This window comes from Paroedura picta, chromosome 6 (assembly GCF_049243985.1).
Source record: "Paroedura picta isolate Pp20150507F chromosome 6, Ppicta_v3.0, whole genome shotgun sequence".
Lineage (NCBI taxonomy): Eukaryota > Metazoa > Chordata > Lepidosauria > Squamata > Gekkonidae > Paroedura > Paroedura picta.
The window spans coordinates 47,892,293-47,914,960 of NC_135374.1; the positions used below are offsets into that span (position 1 = coordinate 47,892,293).

Sequence of the window (22,668 nt, forward strand, 5' to 3'; positions counted from 1 at the left end):
TTATATCCCAAATCTTCTCTCAGATTCAGACTTGCTGAAGTTATAATTTATGCCTTATGTGAAGTTTAGATAAAATCCCTGTTGATTTTTAATCCTTTTCCCTCCCAGTCACATGCTCTGCAGACACCTCCCCTCCCCTTTTCCTCAGTTCTTTGCTATTGTGTTGTGAGGACAAGATTTTTTCCAGCTTTTGGTTTTGTGAGTTGCCTTTCTTTTCTAAGGAGTGTTGCTCTTACCAGTATTGCTATGTCACGGAAGGCACTGTTTACCAAATATATCTAGTGTGATACAAAAATGATTCACTTTAATGAGCATTTGCTTTGCCTTTTTTGCTTCGATGAGACCCACAATACTGCCATGTACTCAGAAAGCTCACCCAGATCAAGCAGCACATTTAAAGGCTACCTTATGGGATAAAATACTTTCTTATTCCAAACAGTTTGGGAACTAAGGTATCTGTCCCAGTCATACAAGACCACTCACTCCCTGCCTTCAAAGTCCCTTGTTAGAATCAGCCAACTTTTGAGCCTGCCTTCAAGCACTTCAGCCCTGCCTGTTGAAGGGATGGAACTGAAGTGTCAGATGCTAGCACCTACCTGTTAAGATAAATGTTGTGCTTCAGAATCCCCACCCAAGAGGGCTTGACCTAAGACTGAACATAAGGAGAAGCATCAGTCTTAACTCAAAGGCACCTCCCAAGACAAATTGCATTAGTTCCAACCAACCCAATTTCGGTGACAACAGGAACGGAAGAGATTTCTCCTTTGCATACACCCTTGTTGCATGCCTTCTCAACAGCCAGATTGTTCTCAGAAGGAGAAATAGAGCCTTATTGTGGTATGTTTGCTATCACTGCAGTGAGCCAGGCTTCAAAACTGTCACTTTTGGCCCCGTGGCAGGTGTCCATGCCTCCATTTCTTTGGCAAGGCTATATTTACTATTTTCCTTCTCTTCATTTGCTGTAATGGATTGACTGGCAGTTGCAAAGACCATGTCCAAAACTGAGACATTCATCTCAGAATCAAGATGCTTCATTCATTTCAGCTTGGTACTCCCCCCACCCGCCCTGCCCCGCCCCGCCCCTCTGTTTCCTCTCAGCCCCTTATGGGACAGTCTGATTTTGAGGGAGAACAGTTTGAAAGGGGATTACTCTAACTGTATTTTTAACTGTTTTAACAATGTTTTTATTTTATTACTGTAAGCCACCCTGAGCCTGCTTGTGGGGAGAGTAGGAATAAAAAAATCAAAGTATAAATAAATACTGTATAAATAACATTTGTATGCTGGTACCTTATGAACAAATGTTAATATGAGCTGGGGAAAGCTTGCGATCATTATGGCCCCTTGCAAAAGTCCAAGAGACCAAGACCTTGAAGAAAATAATGTTGCTCTCCCTAAGAGTAAACAGACGAGAGTAGGAGTTTTTTTTACCCCAAATCCCACAAATAAACAGACAAAAAATTAGGTGTTTGCAATTAAAATGGCTAACCGGTTCTCTCCTCTTGAGAGGTTTGCGAGCAAGAGAAGAAGGTAGAAAGTGATATAAATATGCTTGATAGGGATACTGAAATAAAAGCTATAACATGCTGAAGCTGAAGTAAAGCATACGATGGAGCAACAATCACAAACAAAGCTAGAGAGGGGGTGTCCTCCAGTACCTGAGAACTAAAATTAAGTTGAACTGATTGGAAAGACTGTGGAGTACATTTTTAGGAATATGAAGCACATTAAAATCCAACTTAAAATGATTACATCTGAAATTGGGAGATTGACAGCTACATTTGATAAGCTACAGCAAGCAAAATTTTGCAACTTAACATCTGATTCTCAAAAAATAAACAATGTGCAGCATTATAAACTTGTCTTAAAGCCAAATACGATCTGCCTGATCAACTGCAGCTATAAGGGGTTGATCCCAAGTTGGATAAATAAACTCAAGATCAAAGAATATTTAAGTGCACTGCTTAAGATTAATTATTCTGTAATTGAGCTTACTGAATTTGAAATAGTTAACCATCCATCACAGGTAAAGAAGATTTGGCTTACATTTTATACCTCAAGAATTCCATCATCCATTCAAAGAAAGAAAATGATGTTGAGAGCAAAGTATAAATAACATTGGACCTTTCAACTGATGATACTGTGAAGGTTCCTGATCTTATATCACCAAATGAAGACTTAAGGCTCTACGTGGAGCAAATGGTGCATTTCCTGCCCAATGTTGATTTTAGGGTCTATGATTTCCCCTTTTCTAACTGAAAAGGGATCATCCTTGTTGTCTCCAAATAATGTTTCTTTTCCTCCTAATTTGGCCTGAGTTGAGAGTATAACCTCACTGACCAAATTCCCACTGCCAGATATCTGTCCCACTTCTCCACAAATTGTGTAGATCAGCTTTCAGTGAACTAAGTTCTCTAACTAAAGTTTCTCCTCAGAGCAGATGGTAGATATTACCTCTCTGCTCTCTGAACCAGAATCCGAATAGCATTATCTCCTTCGAGCACATAGTGTATCAATTCCCACTTACCTTTTACTGGCCAATCAGAATGATCAGTCCAGCCTGTCTCTGGCTCTTTCTGCCTAGTGAAGATTTGTAACCCTTCAGTTACTGCTGCTGTTACGTCAGTACTTGGGACCTGACTTTTAAAATGCTGTTAGTTGCAACTGGCTTATCAGCTCAGGTTACAAGTTTCTTTGATCCTACAAATGTGTCAGTAGTTGGGGTTTGTAGAAAATCATTACTTTCACGTAGTCAACAGGCTTCTTTTATTCGAGCCTTCCTAGACTCTACTGTGGTAAGAGACAGGGTTTCTTGCATCAAAATGATAGTTAGCTATCTGTTACATAACAGCTTCCATTCTGAACTCTCCCCCCCCCCCACAGAAACTATTAGAACTGATGGCCTCTAACTGATGCAGCGGCATCCAAATTGGTCTTTCCAGGTCGACACAGCCAGTGCACGCCAAGGGGGGGAGGCATGGGCACCAGTGCAGAACGCAGTGCACACATGCAATAACAGCTGATTCAGACACCGCCATGCACAACCCTACTCCCATATACTTGTCTATGGGTGCAACCTTTGCAGAATTATTTGTTGTGGAAGTAGCTTTCTTTTTTGCATTCCCAAACACAAAATTGATAGCAACTAGATATATAGTTTTAAATATGTTATTTTGCGAGCTTAAATGGACTCCAGGGAATGGTAGAGGACAGGAAGGCCTGGAGGATCATTGTCCATGGGGTCGCGATGGGTCAGACATGACTTCGCAACTAACAACAACAACAAGATATATAATTCGTTAGTTATTCTGTTATGTGATGGTAACCACCTATCAGGGATACCATTTAGGGGAGAGGCGCCTCCAGTTTCAGTTACCAAAGACACATCAATGCATAACTGCCCCCCCCCCGCACACTGTGGTTCATATTCCATACAGGGCATTTGGTCTCCCAAAGATAAGGGTTTTACATTAACCTGCTATGTGCAATACATTACCCCTTACCTCATTTGCAGAGTTTACACACAAAAATGCTCATTCAGATTGCTGTGAACATTACTATGCCAATGACCTATATAAATTGATGAGGGGCTGGGGCAGTAGCCCTCTGAAGGTAAACTAGTACCATTTTGAAAATAGCCATAGCTCAAGGATCTTCCTTTATGGCAGCCCTACCCCCAATCCCCTGCCTGCAGCCAGGAGGGACCTGACAGCCCTGCCTTGATTAGTAAGACCAGGATTAGTTAAAGGGCAGTACCAAGTAGAGGGGTAGAGGGGGATTACAGTAATATTGAGCAGAAAACCAAAAAATGAATGGGCATATACAAATAGTTATTTAGTAAGAAAATAAAGAGAGGAAAACTTGGGGAACAAAAGTGAAAAGAGATCAGGACAAATTTGTGAACAGAAAGAACAGTTCATGAATTAAGATTCGAGATTATATACTGAACATAATGAGAAAAGGATGCCAGTGACAAGAAGAGAGAAAAAGCAGGAGGCAGCTCAGACCAGATGAGCTGTAGAAATGAGAACAGATGAAACAGTTTCCAGGCAGAAATTAGAAGAATAGAAAGTAAAACTAAACTAGAAATAATGAATTGGATCCTACCAGCTTTTCTACTGGCAAAAAGGAGAAGCTCCTGTTGACTACAAAAAAAGCTACTGATCATAAAACTCGATGTAGACAAAAAAAACAAAAACAAAAAACAACCAAACACAACAACAGTGCATGAGCTCTGGGTGTTGCTTGGACTAAGGGAATCAATAAAGAACTGAAAAACTAATAATCAAGTATACAAGCGAGAAGCAATAATATTTATAATTTTCACTAAATATTTTTAGTCATTGTAAGGTTTTGGATAACTATAGATGGCACAATTAAAAATATATAGTCAACTTCCTATATATTTCATTTTTTCTCCCAAGATATTTTCCTGTATTTATAGAAATTATCTCAATTTAAGTAGTACCTCACCTGACTTTTAAAAAATGACATAAAGACAGAGTGGACCTTAATGAATTTAGGTTCCAATAACAGCTGGCTTAAAAGCATTAATTTGTTGTTAGTTGTGAAGTCATGTCTGACCCATCGCGACCCCATGGACAATGATCCTCCAGGCCTTCCTGTCCTCTACCATTCCCCAGAGTCCATTTAAGCTCACACCGACTGCTTCAGTGACTCCATCCAGCCACCTCATTCTCTGTCGTCCCCTTCTTCTTTTGCCCTCGATCGCTCCCAGCATTAGGCTCTTCTCCAGGGAGTCCTTCCTTCTCATGAGGTGGCCAAAGTATTTGAGTTTCATCTTCAGGATCTGGCCTTCTAAGGAGCAGTCAGGGTTGATCTCCTCTAGGACTGACCGGTTTGTTCGCCTTGCAGTCCAAGGGACTTGCAAGAGTCTTCTCCAGCACCAGAGTTCAAAAGCCTCAATTCTTTTGACACTTGGCCCTCCTTATGGTCCAGCTTTCACAGCCATACATTGCAAGTGGGAATTTATTTGATTCCAAATAAAAACAGAGTGTCAGTGTGGTGTACCTGTTCTCTAGAATAGTCCTGAAGTAGTTATTGGTCTCTTTTTCTCCTGTACTAAAAGCTGCATTGGCATAGATTTCTGTTGAACTGTCATGCAGATTACAGTCCTACTGAATTTTCATCTTTCCCTATATAGCAAAGTGATCAAAGACTGCATTATATACCTGAACAAACACACATGGTGAGAACACTTTCTTCTTGCTGTCTATTATTAAAAGTTTACTTTTGCACTTCACCATTCTTCTTGTGCCTGTTGAGGGACAGCTCATCTGATAGTATAAATATACACAAATGTTTTGAGGGTGAAAAATATGCAGCACAAAAAGGACTTACAATACTGCAAGCTGGCCTTTACAGTTACTACCTTCAATGGTTAAAAGTCACATTGTAAAAATAAAATCAGAGTCCAGTAGCACCTTTAAGACCAACAAAGATTTATTCAAGGAAGAGCTTTCAAGTGCATGCACTCTTCCTCAGACAAAGAAAAAAGAATGTTTGACATTTTGAGATTAGACTTCTTACGATGTATCTTTTTGTGCCTTATACTTGTGTAATTTGTTATCTATTGCTGCTGAGATGTTTCAAAGCACATGTGCATTCTCACATTGTCTTCTAAAAATCCATTTCCATGTCTACCAAAATTATTTTTATAACTTTTTTGTAAGCAAGAACTGTATCTCAGGGTTTATTACTATACACTATTCCTATATGCATCACCAGCACTGAAAATCACAAGGAAAGGCAGCTAAATAAATGCATGAGCATTCTTCCACTGCCTCCTGAGAACCATAGATTTTTTTTAATGGGAAAGACTTATTGTTCAATTGTCATCCTCTTGTCATAACAATGAAAGGCTCTGACCAGACTCTGAAATACAAACAGCTACTGAACAACAGCAAAGCTGTTTAGCATGATATGACGCCAATGTTAAGGTAATTCAGCAAGGGTACTCAGCTCATACTTAATGAAGAGTTCAACCAATTTTACTCATCATTTGCCTTGTATATTGTCCCATTCCCAATCAGCTATGGACACATGGAGGCAGCCAAGATTTAGCCAATCTCGAGTGATTAAATAATTAAAGAGCAGGAAAGTGGAAAGATCCACAAAGTGTATCAAACCTTTGGAAAGCTAGAACCACCCTTAGTAGAATGCTGTCCAAGTATGAGATGGTAGTGGAAATTAGAGCCTAGCTGAGAAAATATATAGGGAAAAGATATCCTTGCCCTTTAATTTGCCCTTGTCTTTAGATGGTTGCATTGTCTTTGAAAGTAAGCCTGAAGAGCAAGAGGACTCATTCTGCTAGGCATATGTTCCTTTGCCTCCTCTAGGCTTCATCTGTAGCCCTCCACCTTTGGGCAGTCCGAGAAGAAACTTTGGCTTGTGGGAGTGAAGATAGACCCAGTCAGGGGGCTTTGGGGTTGCCTTCCTGTGTATTCTAGGATGTAAGTAGCCTTAATGTACTTGAATAGTTGCTGATTATATTTTCACCTTGAGAATGAAACAGATCAGTTTCTGGCAGTGTGAAAGTTCTCAGCATCCCAACTTATGATTGATGACAGGCGAGGATGGAGTCAAAGCCCCTGGTTCTTGCATGAGTAACTGCTGTTGTAGGATTATGAGGTGAGTGAAAAGTAGCAAAACCAAGATCTGCAGGGTTCTTTCTTATTTTAATATCTTTGGCTCTATAGCTGCGTGTCATAGCAACAAAGTTAAAGAAAGCAGGAAATACAAAAGCAGATTAACCCCTTTTCTATATTCACTGCAGAGCTTTATTCTTCTTAGGCTTTGTGCATTTTAATTTGCCATTGATTTTGAAATGATTATAGCTGCAATAGGTTCTTTTTTATGCCTGTGAAGCTTCTCAGGCTTGACTCTTTTAATTACGGTGCTTCAAAAGAAACTTTATGGAATAAAATGGCGTTGAGCTGGTAAGCTACCATTTCTCATTACCCTTTCCCCCATTTTAATCAGATTCAGTATAGTCCATGTGGGATAATCCCCCTCCTGCTATTCTGATTGCATTTAGGAGTAGACAGTATGTGGTAGGCAACCATTGTTGCTATGTATCAAGATACCATCTGATAGTTTGTTGCATAGAGGTAAATAGAACTCAAGTGAAATTTTCCATCAGGAATACTGTTTCAGAGTTCGATAGCAAAGAGATTTCAGTAGGAGGGAGATCAAATAGTAGGGCTAGTTGTATCATGATACAGTTATTCAGATGGGATATGGGGGGGGACAGTGTTGGCGTTGCTGTGAAGCGGAAACCGTTGTAGTGGTTTGTCACTGCGCTGTGACAGATGAACACAAGCAACACAGGTTTGTAGGTTTCTTAACCTTTTATGTACAGAATATTTACATGTTATCCAGCAGAGTGCTGCGCGCACAATGGCATTTCAGAGAGACAGAGACAGCTTCCCCATCACTCCTTATATACACAACTTATGTACATGCAACCTTCTCTAGTATTGCATCAGCTTTCTATCCAGCCAATAGAAGCATTTGTGCTGTGTCATTCCTGTCCACCTGACACTTCTCACATGATCAGTACCTGTCAGTTAGATCAGTTTGATCAACTTCACGCTGTTAGCTGTCACTTGGTACATTATACCAACACCCCTCCTCAGATAACAGAGTGAAGTCCTAACATGTTACTAAACAGTTCATGTTTGTTTATACATACAGGCTTTGTGAATACACCAGATACATTCTCATCAGTTCTGCAATTTATGTGAAAAACCTCTTGCCACAAGCCTAGCTTTTGCTTGTGAAGAACCGTCGGCCTTTTGCTTCAGACGATAAACCCATTTACAAGATATAGGCTTTTTTCCTTCAGGTAACTCTGCCTCTGTGAATACTTCGTTGTTTACCAGTGAGTCAAATTCCGCCTGCATGGCTCCTAGCCAGGCGCCCCTTTCTGGTTCTGCAAAACTCAGAATTTCCTTGAAACTCTCTGGCTCCTGTGTGCCAACAAAGTTTATCACTGGAGTTCCCAGAGTCTCATACTGCAAGCGGTTTGGTGGAACCCCTGCAGTCTTTCTAAGAGTTGCTCTGACACTTGGCTTAGTCTCTGAGCTTGCCTGCATCTGCTGAGATGGACCAGGCATTTGACCTCCCTGGTCATTGTGATTTGTTTCACCAGCATCTGGAGTAACTGGCAGCATAGCCATTTCAGGACTCTGTATGTGAGACCAGATATTCTGCTCATTGAATGAAGCAGAACGGCTGAACCTCACTCCAGTTTGTCCCTCTTGAAAACGATATGCCTTCATTCCAGACTGATAGCCAATGAATTTCAGAAACTTTGACCGTGGCCCTGCCTTAGTTCTCTTTGCTTTGGGAATGGACACCCAAGCCCCAGACCCAAACACTCGCAAGTAGTTCAACTTAGGCAGTTTTCCATACAATAGGAAGTATGGAATGTGATTAATAGAACTCGACCACACACGGTTACATACATAACAGGCCGCACTGACAGCCTCTGCCCACAGACACGTAGACGACCTTGTGTCTTTTAACATACACCACATGACTGTCTGCAGTCTGCCTATATGTCTTTCAGCCACTCCATTTTCACTGGGACACCCAGGATTTGCTATCCTATGGCTGATGCCATTTTTCTCCAGCCACTGCTCAAAATCATGAGAAATAAACTCACCCCCAAAATCTGTTTGTATGGAGGACAGTTGACACCCCAACTGCTTTTGTGTTTTAAGACACCAGGTTTTAAATAGCTTGAATGTGTCTGAATTGTGCCTCATAGTTAGTGTCCAGCAGAACCTGCTATAATCGTCCACTATACAAAGCATGTACTGCCGTCCTGAGACACTAGATGGCATCTTTCCCATAAGATCCATGTGTATTAGCTCAAGAGGTCTATGTGTTACTCTTGTGCTTCTTTTAGCCACTGGATACGCCTTGGCTTTTACTTCCTTACACACCTGGCAATCCAAATAATTTGTACACTCCGAGATGTCACCAACCCCAAGAATATCTAAGGTTTTTTTCAATGCTGAGTATCCTATATGCCCAGCCCTTCGGTGCAATAAATGTATACAATTATTGTGAATGGGAGTGTTATCAACAACCTGTGCACTTTCTGAAGTCTCCTTCAACAGATACACACCATCAGACAAACACCCCTGCACCAACTCCTTTCCTTCTTTCCAAATTGAACACCCCTTATTAGTGAATATGACATTAAACATTTCACTTGTTAAGACAGACACACTTAGGAGATTGGAACGAAGTGAGGGAACACACATTACATTCTTAAAAGTACAATTAAGGTGTGGGAGATATAGTGAACCCATACAGACAACTTCTGTTGTTTGTCCATCAGCCAGCCGCACTTCCTTTAGCTGGGATGTCTAAATGTCTGTCAGCAGCCTCTGGTCATTGCAGAAGATCCCTGTAGCTCCGCTGTCGATTACCCAGTCCCCTACTGAGGGTAATGCTGTGTTCACGAGCTTGATCGTAGCAGTACCCATTATCCTTTGGGCACTATTTGTAACATCCTTCACCGATTGGGAATTAGCTTTTGAACAGAAACGAGCAATGTGCCCCGTTGACTGACAAATCCAGCACTTTCTCACTCTCCCAAACACCTTCTCCTGCTTTTGGAAGTTGCTTGCATGCTTGCCCTTAGGTTTTACATAGACAGCAGCCACCTGGGAGCCGGAATATTCTTTACATTCCACAGACGAAGTCGATTTTCCTTTGGCCATATGCCCAGACACAGATAAGACTCCCTTGGCAACTTGCCTGGACTCAAAATCTTGTAGTCGCCCAGTGACTTGGCTCCATTCCAAATCACGTGCTTCATAGCCCTCCAGGCTGGAAACGACTGGTTCAAACTCAGGTAACAGAGATGAAAGCAGAATGAAAATGCGATCCAATTTCGAGGTATCTTTTCCTCTAAGCTCCAAATTACGAAAGCACTCACCCAGAGCATCAATATGTGATCTCACAGACTGACCTGGCAGCATCTGAGTTCTATACAACCTCCTTGACAGAGATATCAGCGTACCGGCCGAGTCCTGGAGATAAACATTGCTCAGAGCAGTCCATGCCTCGCTCGCAGAGTCAGCATTGTAGATATGCAGCAATTGTTGATCATTCACAGCTAACACAATTGTAACAAGAGCCCTCTTATCAGCCACCTCTTCCTGTGAACTCGGTTTGGGAGGGGGATTCTCCAAATACCTCCAGAGCCCTTCTCTGGTTAGATAATGCTTCATCCACAGCACCCACACATTGTAGTTTTCCGAGTTGAGCTTCTCCACGGGGATAGCAGCTGTGCTCGTCATCGCAGCTGGAGAACTCATCAACACGTCTCTCTTCCCGCCTGCCTCCGTACCTTCAGCACCGGCAGATAACTGTTTCTCCTCAGCAGACATCCAAGCACTCAGGATAACACCACTGCCACAAACTCACCACTGCAACCACTGCAACCTCTGGGCCCATAGCCCTGTTTGCGTTGCTGTGAAGCGGAAACCGTTGTAGTGGTTTGTCACTGCGCTGTGACAGATGAACACAAGCAACACAGGTTTGTAGGTTTCTTAACCTTTTATGTACAGAATATTTACATGTTATCCAGCAGAGTGCTGCACGCACAATGGCATTTCAGAGAGACAGAGACAGCTTCCCCATCACTCCTTATATACACAACTTATGTACATGCAACCTTCTCTAGTATTGCATCAGCTTTCTATCCAGCCAATAGAAGCATTTGTGCTGTGTCATTCCTGTCCACCTGACACTTCTCACATGATCAGTACCTGTCAGTTAGATCAGTTTGATCAACTTCACGCTGTTAGCTGTCACTTGGTACATTATACCAACAGACAGACGGTCTCCCATCCTGCCATCCCTATGGTCCTAGGCAACCCTCCCAACTGCATAGTTGATTAGGCATTATGAGCAAACTCTCAGGAGGGAAAGAATCTCTAATAAGCCCTGTACTGCATGAGGAGTTGCCCATGCCATTTTTAAGCAGTGCTGGAGCTTCAGAGACACTAGGAAGATTATCTACTCTGGCTAGCAGAGGGAAAGCAGATGCAGCAAGTCAAGAGTAATGGAAGGGAGGCTGAAACAAACCTCAGGTGACATAATATCTTGAGCCAGCACTGGTCCTTCTTGGGTTTCTGGAATTCTGTGATCATAGAACATTTAACAAACATTCTTTATTAATATGAATATTCATTATTATTTTAAAAAAAATCTTTACTTGGGCCAGTTAGTGTGCTACATTTTGACAATGCCTTTACATATGTAGATTTTATTCTTAGAACTCATATCCTACCCTCAGTGTAAGTTGTTATTATTCAGACTGCTTAAGAAGGCCCTCAGGCCGAAGTGCATTTGGTCTAGTGGTTCTTGTATGTGTAACCAATATTAAGGGTGTGCATTCAGCTAATCCAAGCTGGTTCAAATATTCCTCATGGATCGGATTAAAAATGTTGCTGTTGGAAACCAGATGACATCACTATGGGTTCTATTTTGTGTGATTCCAAAGGGCAAATCCTTGCTTTTCAGTCTCTATATAAAACTCCTAGGAAAAAATCTTGTGTAGTTTGTGGATTGATAGTCTTCAATATGCCTGCCACCTCTAGCTTTATATATCATTCAGATCTCTTGCTGATGTGGTAGAGGTTATGACCTGCTGCTCTGGTTAACTGGCTAGAGGGGAACTAAACTCTGAAAAGTAATGCTAGTTGGGAAGGTGGTGGACTTGAAGGACATTGTTCTCCCCATGTTTGATGGAATTCAACTGACACTTTCTGACTCAGTAAAAAGTCTTAGTGTTTTACTACATCCAACTTTATTACTAGAGAACCAAGTTAAGTCAGTTGCAAATAACACTTTCTACCGACTCAGACTGGCCTACATTATTTTATTTTTTAATGTATCTAATTTATATGTCACACTTCCCTGACGCTGGCTCGGGGCAGTTAACATAATGATAAATTACATAAACTTAAAATTATAAAACTATGAAAGATGGGGCCCCTTGATAGGTATTGAGCTTGATAGGGCTGATCTGACCACTTGAATTCATGGCACAGTAACATCAAGGCTGGGCTACTATAATTCACTCCTCATTGTTTGCCCCTCAGAATCAGTTCAGAAACTCCAGCTTGTGCATAATGTAGCTGTAATCAGGAGCTAGGCAGAGTGTGCATCTTGTCTCCATTTCGCAAACACACTATTGGGTGGCCATCTGTTACTAGGCTTAATTTAAGTTATCAGCTATCACAAACAAAGTTTTTCATTGGATAACTCAGGCAAGTCCAATCTTGTCAGATCTTGGAAGCTAATCAGACCTCACTGATTGGATGGGAGACCTCCAAGGAACACTAGATCCATGATGCAGAGGCAAGCAATGTCTGAACGTCTCTTGCCTGGCTACCAGAGAATCCTAGGATCTTCATGGCTACACCACACATGATCTACAATCAATCAAACAATCAATCAATCAATCAATCAATCAATCAATCTGTGACCATATATATTTTGAAATGCCACTAGGGGCGGTCTGCTGTCTGGGACACATCTGGTGTCTGGACTCTGTTTCCAGTTGTTGTTGGGTGCGAAGTCGTGTCCGACCCATTGTGACCCCATTGACAATGATCCTCCAGGCCTTCATGTCCTCTACCATTTCCCGGAGTCCATTTAAATTTGCACCTACTGCTTCAGTGACTCCATCCAGCCACCTCATTCTCTGTCGTCCCCTTCTTCTTTTGCCCTCAATCACTCCCAGCATTAGGTTCTACTCCAGGGAGTCCTTTCTTCTCATGAGGTAGCCAAAGTTCCAGTGCGATAGGCCAATCTGGCCTCTGCAGCGCCCACCCCAAAACCTGGTTGCCAGGTGTGCATTCCTTTGCAGCCACACACTCCCCGCCAGCCACCGAGCCCTACCCAGGCTGCCGCTTCACATGGCCAGCGGTGGTGGCGGCTGTGAAATGCCGCCATTGGCCCTAAGGAGGCAGCAGCCCTGAGGAGGTTGCAGTGGCCTCAAGGAGGTGGTGGTGGCCCTGAGGTAGTGGCGGCTGCAGGGAGGCAGTGGCGGCGGTGCTCAGAAGGCCACGAGGAGGAGGTAGCTGTGGACACAAGGAAATGCCAAGCATATCTGCCAGGATGAACCACCCACAGCCGCAAAGAGGAGTGGGCACCCCAAGCCATTGGCAGTATCCACAAGGAGGAGGTAGCCGCAAGAACAAGCTGCAAGCAGCCACTGACTGAAGGAGGCAGCCTGAGGCAGGGGCGGAGGCTGGCCCTGAGCCAGCAGCTGCGGCCCCATTCGGTCGCCACCAACTGCACCTCACCACTGTCACGAGACCGCCACCAGCCTGATCTAGGAGCGCCTGCCCAAGGACCGCCAGCCCCAGGGCCGCCGCCCGCTCCCCACATCACATTCAGAAGGACAGGTAATGGAGGGTGAGGGATCCCACTTCAGCCTTCCTGGCCCTGACTCTCTCCACCTTCTCCACAAACAATCCTCTGCTAGCACCCACTGCACTGAGGCATGCAGTGGGCTTTTTACCTAGTAAATAAAAAAAATCTTCATGGCCTTGACCTCTCTTATTTGTGGGACCACCTCGTTCATGTCCGCAGGACCTTCTGCAGGTGCCAGTCCACAAATGGGCAAAACCTGCAGCTGCCTGTACACCTTCTCTCTTCATGTGACTTCTTTCGTTGTGGAGTAGCCTGGCCAAAATGGTTAGGAAAGGTCCTGGCTTTCTGCAGCCCATTTAAAACTTAAAAAATTAAAATAATTTAAAATGAATTATTTATTTCCCCTTTTCTGTACTTAATCAATCATTAAGAACTGTGGTCAATACAATTGAATAAGGCTTACTATAAGTATGATCTTATTATGTAATTTTTGCACACCTTAATGTATCATGTTATGTTATGTTTCAGTTCTTTCTGGTATTTCCAGATTTCTGCAGTCCTAATGCATTGTTTATCAAATGACCAATGTTATTGATTGTATTGCCTCACTAGCCAGGGTCGCGTAGCTGATAAGAGTTGCAGACTCTAATTTGGAGAAGGAAGATTTATCACACCACTCCTCCACACGAAGCCTATGAAGATACCATGGGCCAGTCACAGTTCTCTCAGAACTCTCTCATTGTGGGGAGAGCACAGGAAGGCAGTTTTCAACTGCTTTGAGATTCCTTAGCGTAGAGAAAAGTGGGGCATAAAAACCAACTCTTCTTTTACCATGCTATGTGTAATCTGTCTTGTGGGAAAGGTGGATGAAACATTAAGAAACATAAATATATAAAGAAACAATCATTACATCATTCAATCATTCCTGATGTAGGAATGTATAGCAGAAACTACCAGGCTTCAGAGGAGCCTATCTTACTTTGTTGAGGATATTTATGTCTGGCCTTTACTTAAAATTTGTAAAGCGCTCCCGCGGGAGTGGTAAAAATAAAGGAGAAAGGGGTAAGTGGGTGGAAAAAGAGGTGGGGCGAGTCCGGGATAAAAACCTGAAGGGGTCAATTGGGAGCCGTTCACGGTTCCCAATTGGCCCCTCCAAGTGTCAGTCTGGGGCCAATCAGGACCCATGCAGCACGCGGCTCCCGATTTGCCCCTTGGCCCATCCCAGACTCAGCAGGGAGGGGGGCGCCCAGGCCATGTGGCGGGCCTGCTCCGCGTTGAAGCCTGCACCGCCCCCAACTCCCGGGTTCAGTGCAGGGCTCTGAGCCCCACGCTGAAGCCGGGAGTACGGAGGAGTGGGGCATGACTAAGAGGCAAGGTAAGCTTGACTCTGCCACAGGACATGTTCACTTACCTTGAGATGGCTCAGTATTCGCAAAGCTGTAGTTGCTACGGTGAACTAAGGGCAGACGCTTCAGAAGCAGTTGTTGAGCATGCTCAGTTCTGTTGAGCATGCTCAGTACCAGAGAAACCAGCTCGAGCTGCTGACTTTCCTGGGACACTGGCGGCTGCGGCAGGAGGAGGAATACGAGTGCAGCGGATGATCTGCCTGCCAGATCCTCCGGCAAGGTTTTTTTTTGCTTTAACAGCCGGAGGAAGCAGGAAGCTGAGGGGTGGGAAGGCATTTTACTGGAGCTGAGCAAGGCTTGTGCGCGGCCGCGGGTGTGTATGGTTGCAGTGGTAGCAGGTTGCCGTCCGGAACTGCTGGGCTGGATGAGGCAGTGCTATTTCTTTTGACAGGATTGCACACTTTAGGTTTTGTATATATTTCATGTATTTATTTACATGATTTATATTTCATCTTTCTGTTACCAGTGGCTAACGGTTTAAAACGTACATGATAAAATACCATTTTAAATCCATTGAAATTACCCCAACACATCATTAAAACAATTAAAACCAGAGTTAAAATACATACAAAAACATACAAGCGGCCATTAATACACTGGTTAGGAAGTAGAGATGAGGGTATGCCAAATGAAACAACACAGCTTTCACACATTGGCAGAAGATGGCAACAGCAGCTACTGCCCATGAAGGTGTAGAATATACTTAGGGAGAGAGTCAACTGGCAAGGTGATGTACAGTTACAGAACTTGGAAATACAGCAGTGTTCCCTCTCATCTTTCCCCTACTGAGAGGAACAGTTCACACATCCTGAACAGAATATAACTGCTGCAGACTTAAAATGAGCAATGGACAGCACATGACCCTACACAATTCCAGATTACTGCTGAGCTGGGCTTTCTGCATTAATGAATTGCCACTCATGCACAGAGCTTCTAGGGAGCAGTGGGACACAGCATTGCTATCACTGATCCTTCTAATCCATTTCAAACAGTAACGATCAACACTTACTTTGAGCTCATAGGTTGTTATTCTGAATGAGCCAGCCAGTGCCTTGAGAACCATCCCATGAGTTGGAGTAGATTATATATTTTTATTTGTCTAATCTATATGTTTGTGTTGTTTTGTACAGTTCTTTGAATCTCCAGTGGGGAGAAAATCAGAGCAGCTCCAGTGGCAATATGAAGTTTGCCCTCTTAAAGTGTTTGTTAAGCATTAGAAAGCAGAGACTGGTACAGACAAACAGGTTCATCAAAACATTAAATTTCTTGACTGTTTTAACCAGATACTTCTTTACATGGAAATGTTAACAATTTATTCCTGCGCGTGGGAGAGGCTGGTAGGGGCCCTTTCAAGGCCCGTTCTTAGGAATGGGCTTTAAAGCTAGTCTGTACACTGCCCATGGCGCCGCGGGCGCCACGGACTATATAAAAGAGTAAGGGGTTGTGGAGAGGAGTTAGGGCGGGACCAGTCCGGGATAAAAACTCGGAGGCGTCCAATCAGGAGCCGCGAAGCGGCTCCTGATTGGGCCCCCCCGAGTGCCACTCGAGGGCCAAGTGGCCAATTGGAAGGCGCGCATAGCGCGCCTCCCTATTGGCCACTTGGCCCGCTCCGGACTCCTCACACACGCCACTGGCAGCACGCACCTCAGGTAAGTGCGAACCGCGAAGTAACGCCCGGGGCCGGCAGAGGCCTTGCCCACCTACCGCAGCTGGCTTTCGGGAGGGGGGGCGGCGGCAGCCAGCCTCCTGTCGCCCCAGGAGCGGCTTTGCCGCTCCCGGGGCGAGAGGAGGCCGTTTGGGGCTTTCGGGAGGGGGGGGCGGCGGCAGCCGGCCTCCTGTCGCCCCAGGAGTGGCTTTGCTGCTCCCGGGGCGAGAGGAGGCCGTTTGGGGCTTTCGGGAGGGGGGGCTGCTTTTTCACTTTCCGCCATCATATGTATTGATTACTGGTTGTATTATACTTTCTCTGAGGGAAGATGGCATGGTACAGCTCGATCTGATCAGATCTCAGAAGTTAAGCAGGGTTGCTATATGGAAGGCAGATCACCAAGGAAGACTCTGCAGAGGAAAGCAATGACAAGCCATGTGTGTTTCTCCCTGGCCTTGAAAGCCCCTTGCTGGGATTAAGCCTGTCAGCTTTTTCTCAACATTTTTAAACCCTTGAAACAGTCTTCAGGCTTCACACACATCATTTATCACATTTCATTCTAATTGTGAAATCCACTGCATTGGATCCTATAAGTTATGAAACCTAGGTTATTGTATTGTTTTTTATTATTCCATTATTTTTAGTTGTGTGAAGTGTCTTTGGAAAGGAGTTGTAGAGACTGGGGTTGGCTGCCAAGGAGGTATTTGTATGAATACTTAACAAATTTACCACAAAGGGGGTTTCAACTACCATATAGAATCATAGAATCATAGAGTTGGAGGGGGCCACACAGGCCATCTAGTCCAACCCCCTGCTCAATGCAGGATCAGCCCAAAGCATCCTAAAGCATATGTGAATGTATTTATTTTAGTAAGAGTTTTAAGTTTTATTTTTGAGACTCCTGAAAATCCCTTCAGATTGTTGGGTATTCTTTTAGGTGTAAGAGGTTGATTTATGCGAATAAATTAAACAGGGCGTATTTTAAATATTTTCTGAACTGTCTGAAAATGTAATTTATCATTTTCTGTTTCTTATATTATGCAGATAATATTTGCATAACTTGCTGCTGGGCTGGTGTGATGCAAGAACAGAAGCAACATGAAATGGAAACATTATTCTTTTACTGTCGTGGTAGCTGTACTCAGCCTGTCCTCTTTCCATCAGTTATTGGGTCAGCTTATTCCAGGTAGGATCTGAATTATCCATACCATACTTTTATACATTTATTCAGTATTCAGTGTTCTAGTGTTTCTATTGTAGGCAGTATTTGGCTTTCTGATGTGGAGTGATCTTGAGGACGCCACTAATTAAAAATTAAAATATTTTTAAAAATATACAGAACAAAAACAGGCAAAATGGAAATATACAGCAATCATTGGTGTAGTTCATTTTTGGAGTCTATTCCAGAGTGAAATCAGTGAGGGACTATCTAGATTAAGTAGGAGTGTTGTAAGGGAAAGTAGGAAAGCACATTCTTTGAAGTTAATGTAAGGTATGAACTGATCTCCAAATAGTGAAAGAGGCAATAGAGATGGAGAGCATGGTGTATTATGCATGGCAGAAAACCTCGCAAAACGTCTGCCTAAAAAGATGTTGTTTTTATTTCTCCACATGGGATCATTTTCGCTGTGCAAAACCCATTGTATTATTTTTGATTGTACATAGCAGCCCTTCCTCATAGCATCAACTGTATTTTTTCAGCGCAGTATCTAAAACTAGCTTTGTAACTACTTTTCTTTTGTGACAGTACTGAGGATGCTCTTTTTTGATGCATAAATGTTAGCATGTTTTTGGTCTCCTCCCCTTTTCTGCTCACAGTCCCTCATCCAACAATGGGAGCTCGAGGCACCTGCTGCTGATATTCTGCCTCCTCAGTGTCATCAATCAGATTCCCTGACAACCTAGCAAACTTTATTGTTTTATTGCATAATAGCCTGAGGAGGTATGCTTGGTATTTCCTGCTACAACAGCCTTCCTCAAACACTTCTTCCTTCCTCGAACACTACGAAACTAGCTTCTCTGTAGAACTGTATCACAGAAGTAATTACTTGCAGCAGCCTTCAACCTCTCATCAGTGACCATACCGGGGGGGAGGGGATGGGGATGGTGTTGTTTGACAGTTTATCAGGTTGGCAAAGCAGAGGGGTCTTCCCTGTGCCACCTTGCATTGGCTCAGCAGCTGTCTGAAATGCCAGTTTCATCTTGAAGGAGAATAAGGAAGCAGAACTGCTTTAGGCTATGGGTGGAGGCCCCCGTTTTGTGCTCGCCAGTGATTAAAAAAAAAAACACAGGGGAGAGGATGGTATGGTGGTTCATGTCCATGAACTACAATTCCCATGGTGTCCTGCAAGCACCATGTGCCAAAGTGGCGGTCAGGTGATATTGCAGTACAATGGAGGAAGTTACCCCTCCCAGAATTACCATTGGAACTTTTACAAATATATAATTACAGCAAAACCCCTCTCCCCCACAATGCAGTATCAAAGCACATGCATAAATGGGAATGTTTTGAAAATTGTTTTTAAAAGGGTGATTTAAAAGGGTTGGCAAACTGACTGCAGTGAATCCCAGTACATGGATAGTAGTCCCAGGAATGAAATTAGAGAGAATGTCTGTTTTCAATATCCTTCCACTAATATGAACTATAAAAGTTATCCCAAATGGTTTTCAACATCTCAGGTTACTGACTTTCCTTTTCTCTCATGGATGCAACTGTATATGCCATACAGTAGACTACTGTTGGACCTAAATATGAATGCTGCTGAAAACATGCAATGACCATATATCAGGGACCTACAACATGGCATCTATGGTGAAATGGTACCCACTTGCCCTTTCCTGGCACCCACCAAGTATTTTAGAAAGGGATGTGGGCAGCAGGTTATCTGATTGGCCATTGGACAGCTGACTCTCTGTGCAGGCCTTTTAAAACCTTCCTTTGGCAGCATCTACTCCCACAACAAAAACTGACGACAAGATGCATATATGAAAGTATTTTTTTAAACAGTAGGTTCATTTCTAAAGGCATCCTGTTAAACAGAGCTCTTTCCTGATATGCTGAATTGTTGTGCATAACCTCACTCCCTAACATTTTGTGATTGGCTCCGCCTCTTGCAGCAGTCATTTTGTATCTGTGTACACCAGCCTGTGTCTCTAGGCTCAGAAAGGTTGGGTACCCGACATGGGGTCACCTGGCCCCTTTGTTGGGGTCCCCTGGTTGGTTGCTGCTGCCGCCGTGGCGGTGGCCAGGGGCAGGCAGCAGCGGTGATGGGCAGCGGCAGGGCAACAGTGGTGGTGGGCGGTGGCAGCAAAGCAATTTCAATGGCCGCCTCCACGCTGCCTGCCCATTTTGCGCATGCACCCTTTCCATTCAGGTTCAAGGCAGTAGACAACAATTGTAATACATTTTGATAAAACAGTAACATCAATAAAGAATAAAACAGAAAACTATCCTGTATGTCCTCTGTGTGTTTCATTTCATGGCCTTGTTTTTATCTTTGTCCCTCCAGCCTTTTTGGTGGTAAGAAACTGTTTATTCGACGTATCAGTACTAAAGGAGTGTCAACCTCCAGATGGGTTCTTCATATCCCTAAGAATTGCAGCATGGTCTCTGTGCTTCAGAGATCACCTCTTCTAGAAGAAATAGCAACTTTGATGGGCAGATTTTCTAGCATCAGATTTCCCCAAGCTCCTGTCCTCTTCAAGTGCCACTCCAAAATTTGCTGGTTTTCCCATGATTTACTTGGAAATCTTATTTGATTGGGATGTTTATTTGTTCTGAATAGTTATTTAATTAAATCAGATCTTATGCCCAATTTGATATAGGTACATTAGTAAATGAAAACCAAATGTCCTCATTTTCAAAACATTAATTATGTTGTATCACACAGTCAGACCTATTGTTGTCAGGTTGGGCAACAGATGCTTGGTGGTGGGGGGGACTTACCAGGAAAAACCATGTAGCAACAGTTTTTACCATAGCTTTTCCCCAAATACCAGAGCATTGCTTGAACATTGCTGGTATGATGACATCAATTCTGTTCAACATTGGGAACGTGGCCTGTGTCTTCCTCTTTTTTCCAGGTAAGTCCTCTTGCCAGGTGGGGGGGGGGCAGGTCTGGTGGCAGGAGACCCCTGCCTTTACTGGGGGGAGGGGCTGGCAACCCTAGTCATGTGTAAGGATTTGACTAGTGCAGTCTTAAATGTGTAATCACAGCTTCATTTAAGAGTTCATTTAAGTACCATTCAATTTTTAAAATAATTTTCTAAATTAGTTTCTTGCGTAAAAGAAAAATGGAAAAACAATAATCTTATGGTGGAATAGCCCTATGACAGCAAGAATCATTATGACAAATTCTTATGAATCAGCGCTTCCAATAATAGTAATAGTAATAGTAGTTACAATTCTCTCTTTTTTTAAGATCTCCAGAAGCTTGCAATATGTTATCATTTTGAACTTTCCTATAGGAAAGATATCTTTCATAGTATGTTCTTTGAAAAAAAAATCAGAGCCTGACTTTACCTTTTAGCATTGGTTGTTCCTGTAGCCTGGATTCTGTTCAAAAGTCTAGACACAATTTAACCCTTTTGATTAAATTTCTTTCTGTATGAAATCACAGGAGGCATCCAGACACTTTCCTATAATTTATAATGAGTCTCAGATATCATCTAGGAAATCTTTTAACTCAGACATCCAGGCTACTGGTAGTAAGAGTGGTGGCCCAATTATTATATTGTTGGAGATTGAGTGCAAGAGTCTTTCCGACATCCCATTCTATTAATGTTATTTCTCCTCCCAGATATTTTAAAGATAATTCTCACCACTTTAGTTCCTTTGAATTTTATATATAATAATGTCTTTTTAAATAACATACAACTTTTTAAAAGACCAACACAGATCCACTGACTTAGCTTTTAAATAGAAATAAAACTGGATATCATCTGTATATTGGTGGCACTTTACTCCAGATCATCTCTGCTAATGGATTCTTATGAGGTTTAGCAGCATGTAGCTTGTAGATGTTAAGCAGATGTAACATTAGCGTAAATACCGTGGGCCTCAACAACTGTTCCTCAATACCGTCTTCTGGAATTAGCCATTCAAATAGTAACATAACCATCTTTGTATGGTATACTTCCAATTCCCAATCCATCCAGTCCTTTCCAGAAGGACTTACCATGATCAGTAGTATCAAATGCCACTTAACGGCCCACAAGAATCAACACGAACACTCAATCCCAGACCTAAATCTGCATTAAAAGGGTCTTGATATGGGTCCTCCAAGACTGCCTGAAGCTCTGTAGCCATCACCTGTTCAATCATCTTGATCAAAAATGGAATGTTGGTGATCAGGTGGTAGTTTTTTAGATTCCATCGGTAAAGGGATGTCTGGGGTCTCACAACTACTCTTTCTAGGCAGTTGGGATTGTACCCTTCTGTAGAGCAGAAGGCCTCGGCACCGGACCGCGGCTCCTTCTTCCCTCCCCCCCGAAGCGAGAAGCTTGCCAGGCCGCGAGCAAATCGGCCGCCAAAGCAGCCGATTAGCTCACGGCCCGGCAAGCTTCTCACTTCGGGAGGGGAGGGAAGAGAAGCTTGCCGAGCCACAAGCTAATCGGCCGCTTTAGCGACCGATTTGCTTGCGACCCAGAGGGGCCGGGAGGGGAAGTTTCCTGAGGTGAACCTACAGCCAAAATATCGTACTGTGACAGGATTAGGGATGCCAGTCTCCATCTGGAGATTCCCCAGAATGACGGCTCATCTCCAAATTAGTTTCCCTAAAGAAAATGGCTGTTTTGGAGGGTATATTTTGTGGCATTATAGATCACTGAGGTCTCTGTCCTCCCTTGGTACCATCCACAAATCTCCAAGAGAGACACACTCAATCCCCTACCAGTGGACATAAGAGACCTGGCAATCCTAGACAGAGTGGGGCAGGCAGAGTTCAGCAAAGAAGAAAACAGATTATTAGTGTGGCTCAGCCAATAAAAGGAAAGAAAAATGAAGGAAAATCTTGCCTCTGCAGAAGGGAAGTGAACAGGGCCATCATAGGAATGAAGATATGGAAAACGTAGGTGTAGCAAATGTTCCTTAAGTGGTGTGAACATGTTTTGACAGAAGACTTCAGAGGAATGCACAGAAAATTAATGGTGCTTTTAATGTTCAAGATATTGTTTTGACTCTTGTTTTTT

General features: G+C 43.2%; 1 protein-coding gene across 4 annotated transcripts in view; it reads left to right on the forward strand.

Moving 5' to 3' along the window:
• ROBO1 (roundabout guidance receptor 1) overlaps positions 1–22,668 on the forward strand; it is a 795,752-nt gene that overhangs the window by 88,999 nt on the left and 684,085 nt on the right. For all 4 annotated transcript variants that reach the window (XM_077342368.1, XM_077342365.1, XM_077342367.1 and 1 more), the window contains exon 2: positions 17,524–17,665. In XM_077342368.1, coding sequence (XP_077198483.1) covers positions 17,578–17,665 — 88 coding nt within the window. In that variant the 5' untranslated portion in view covers positions 17,524–17,577. The remainder of the gene's footprint in view (positions 1–17,523; positions 17,666–22,668) is intronic.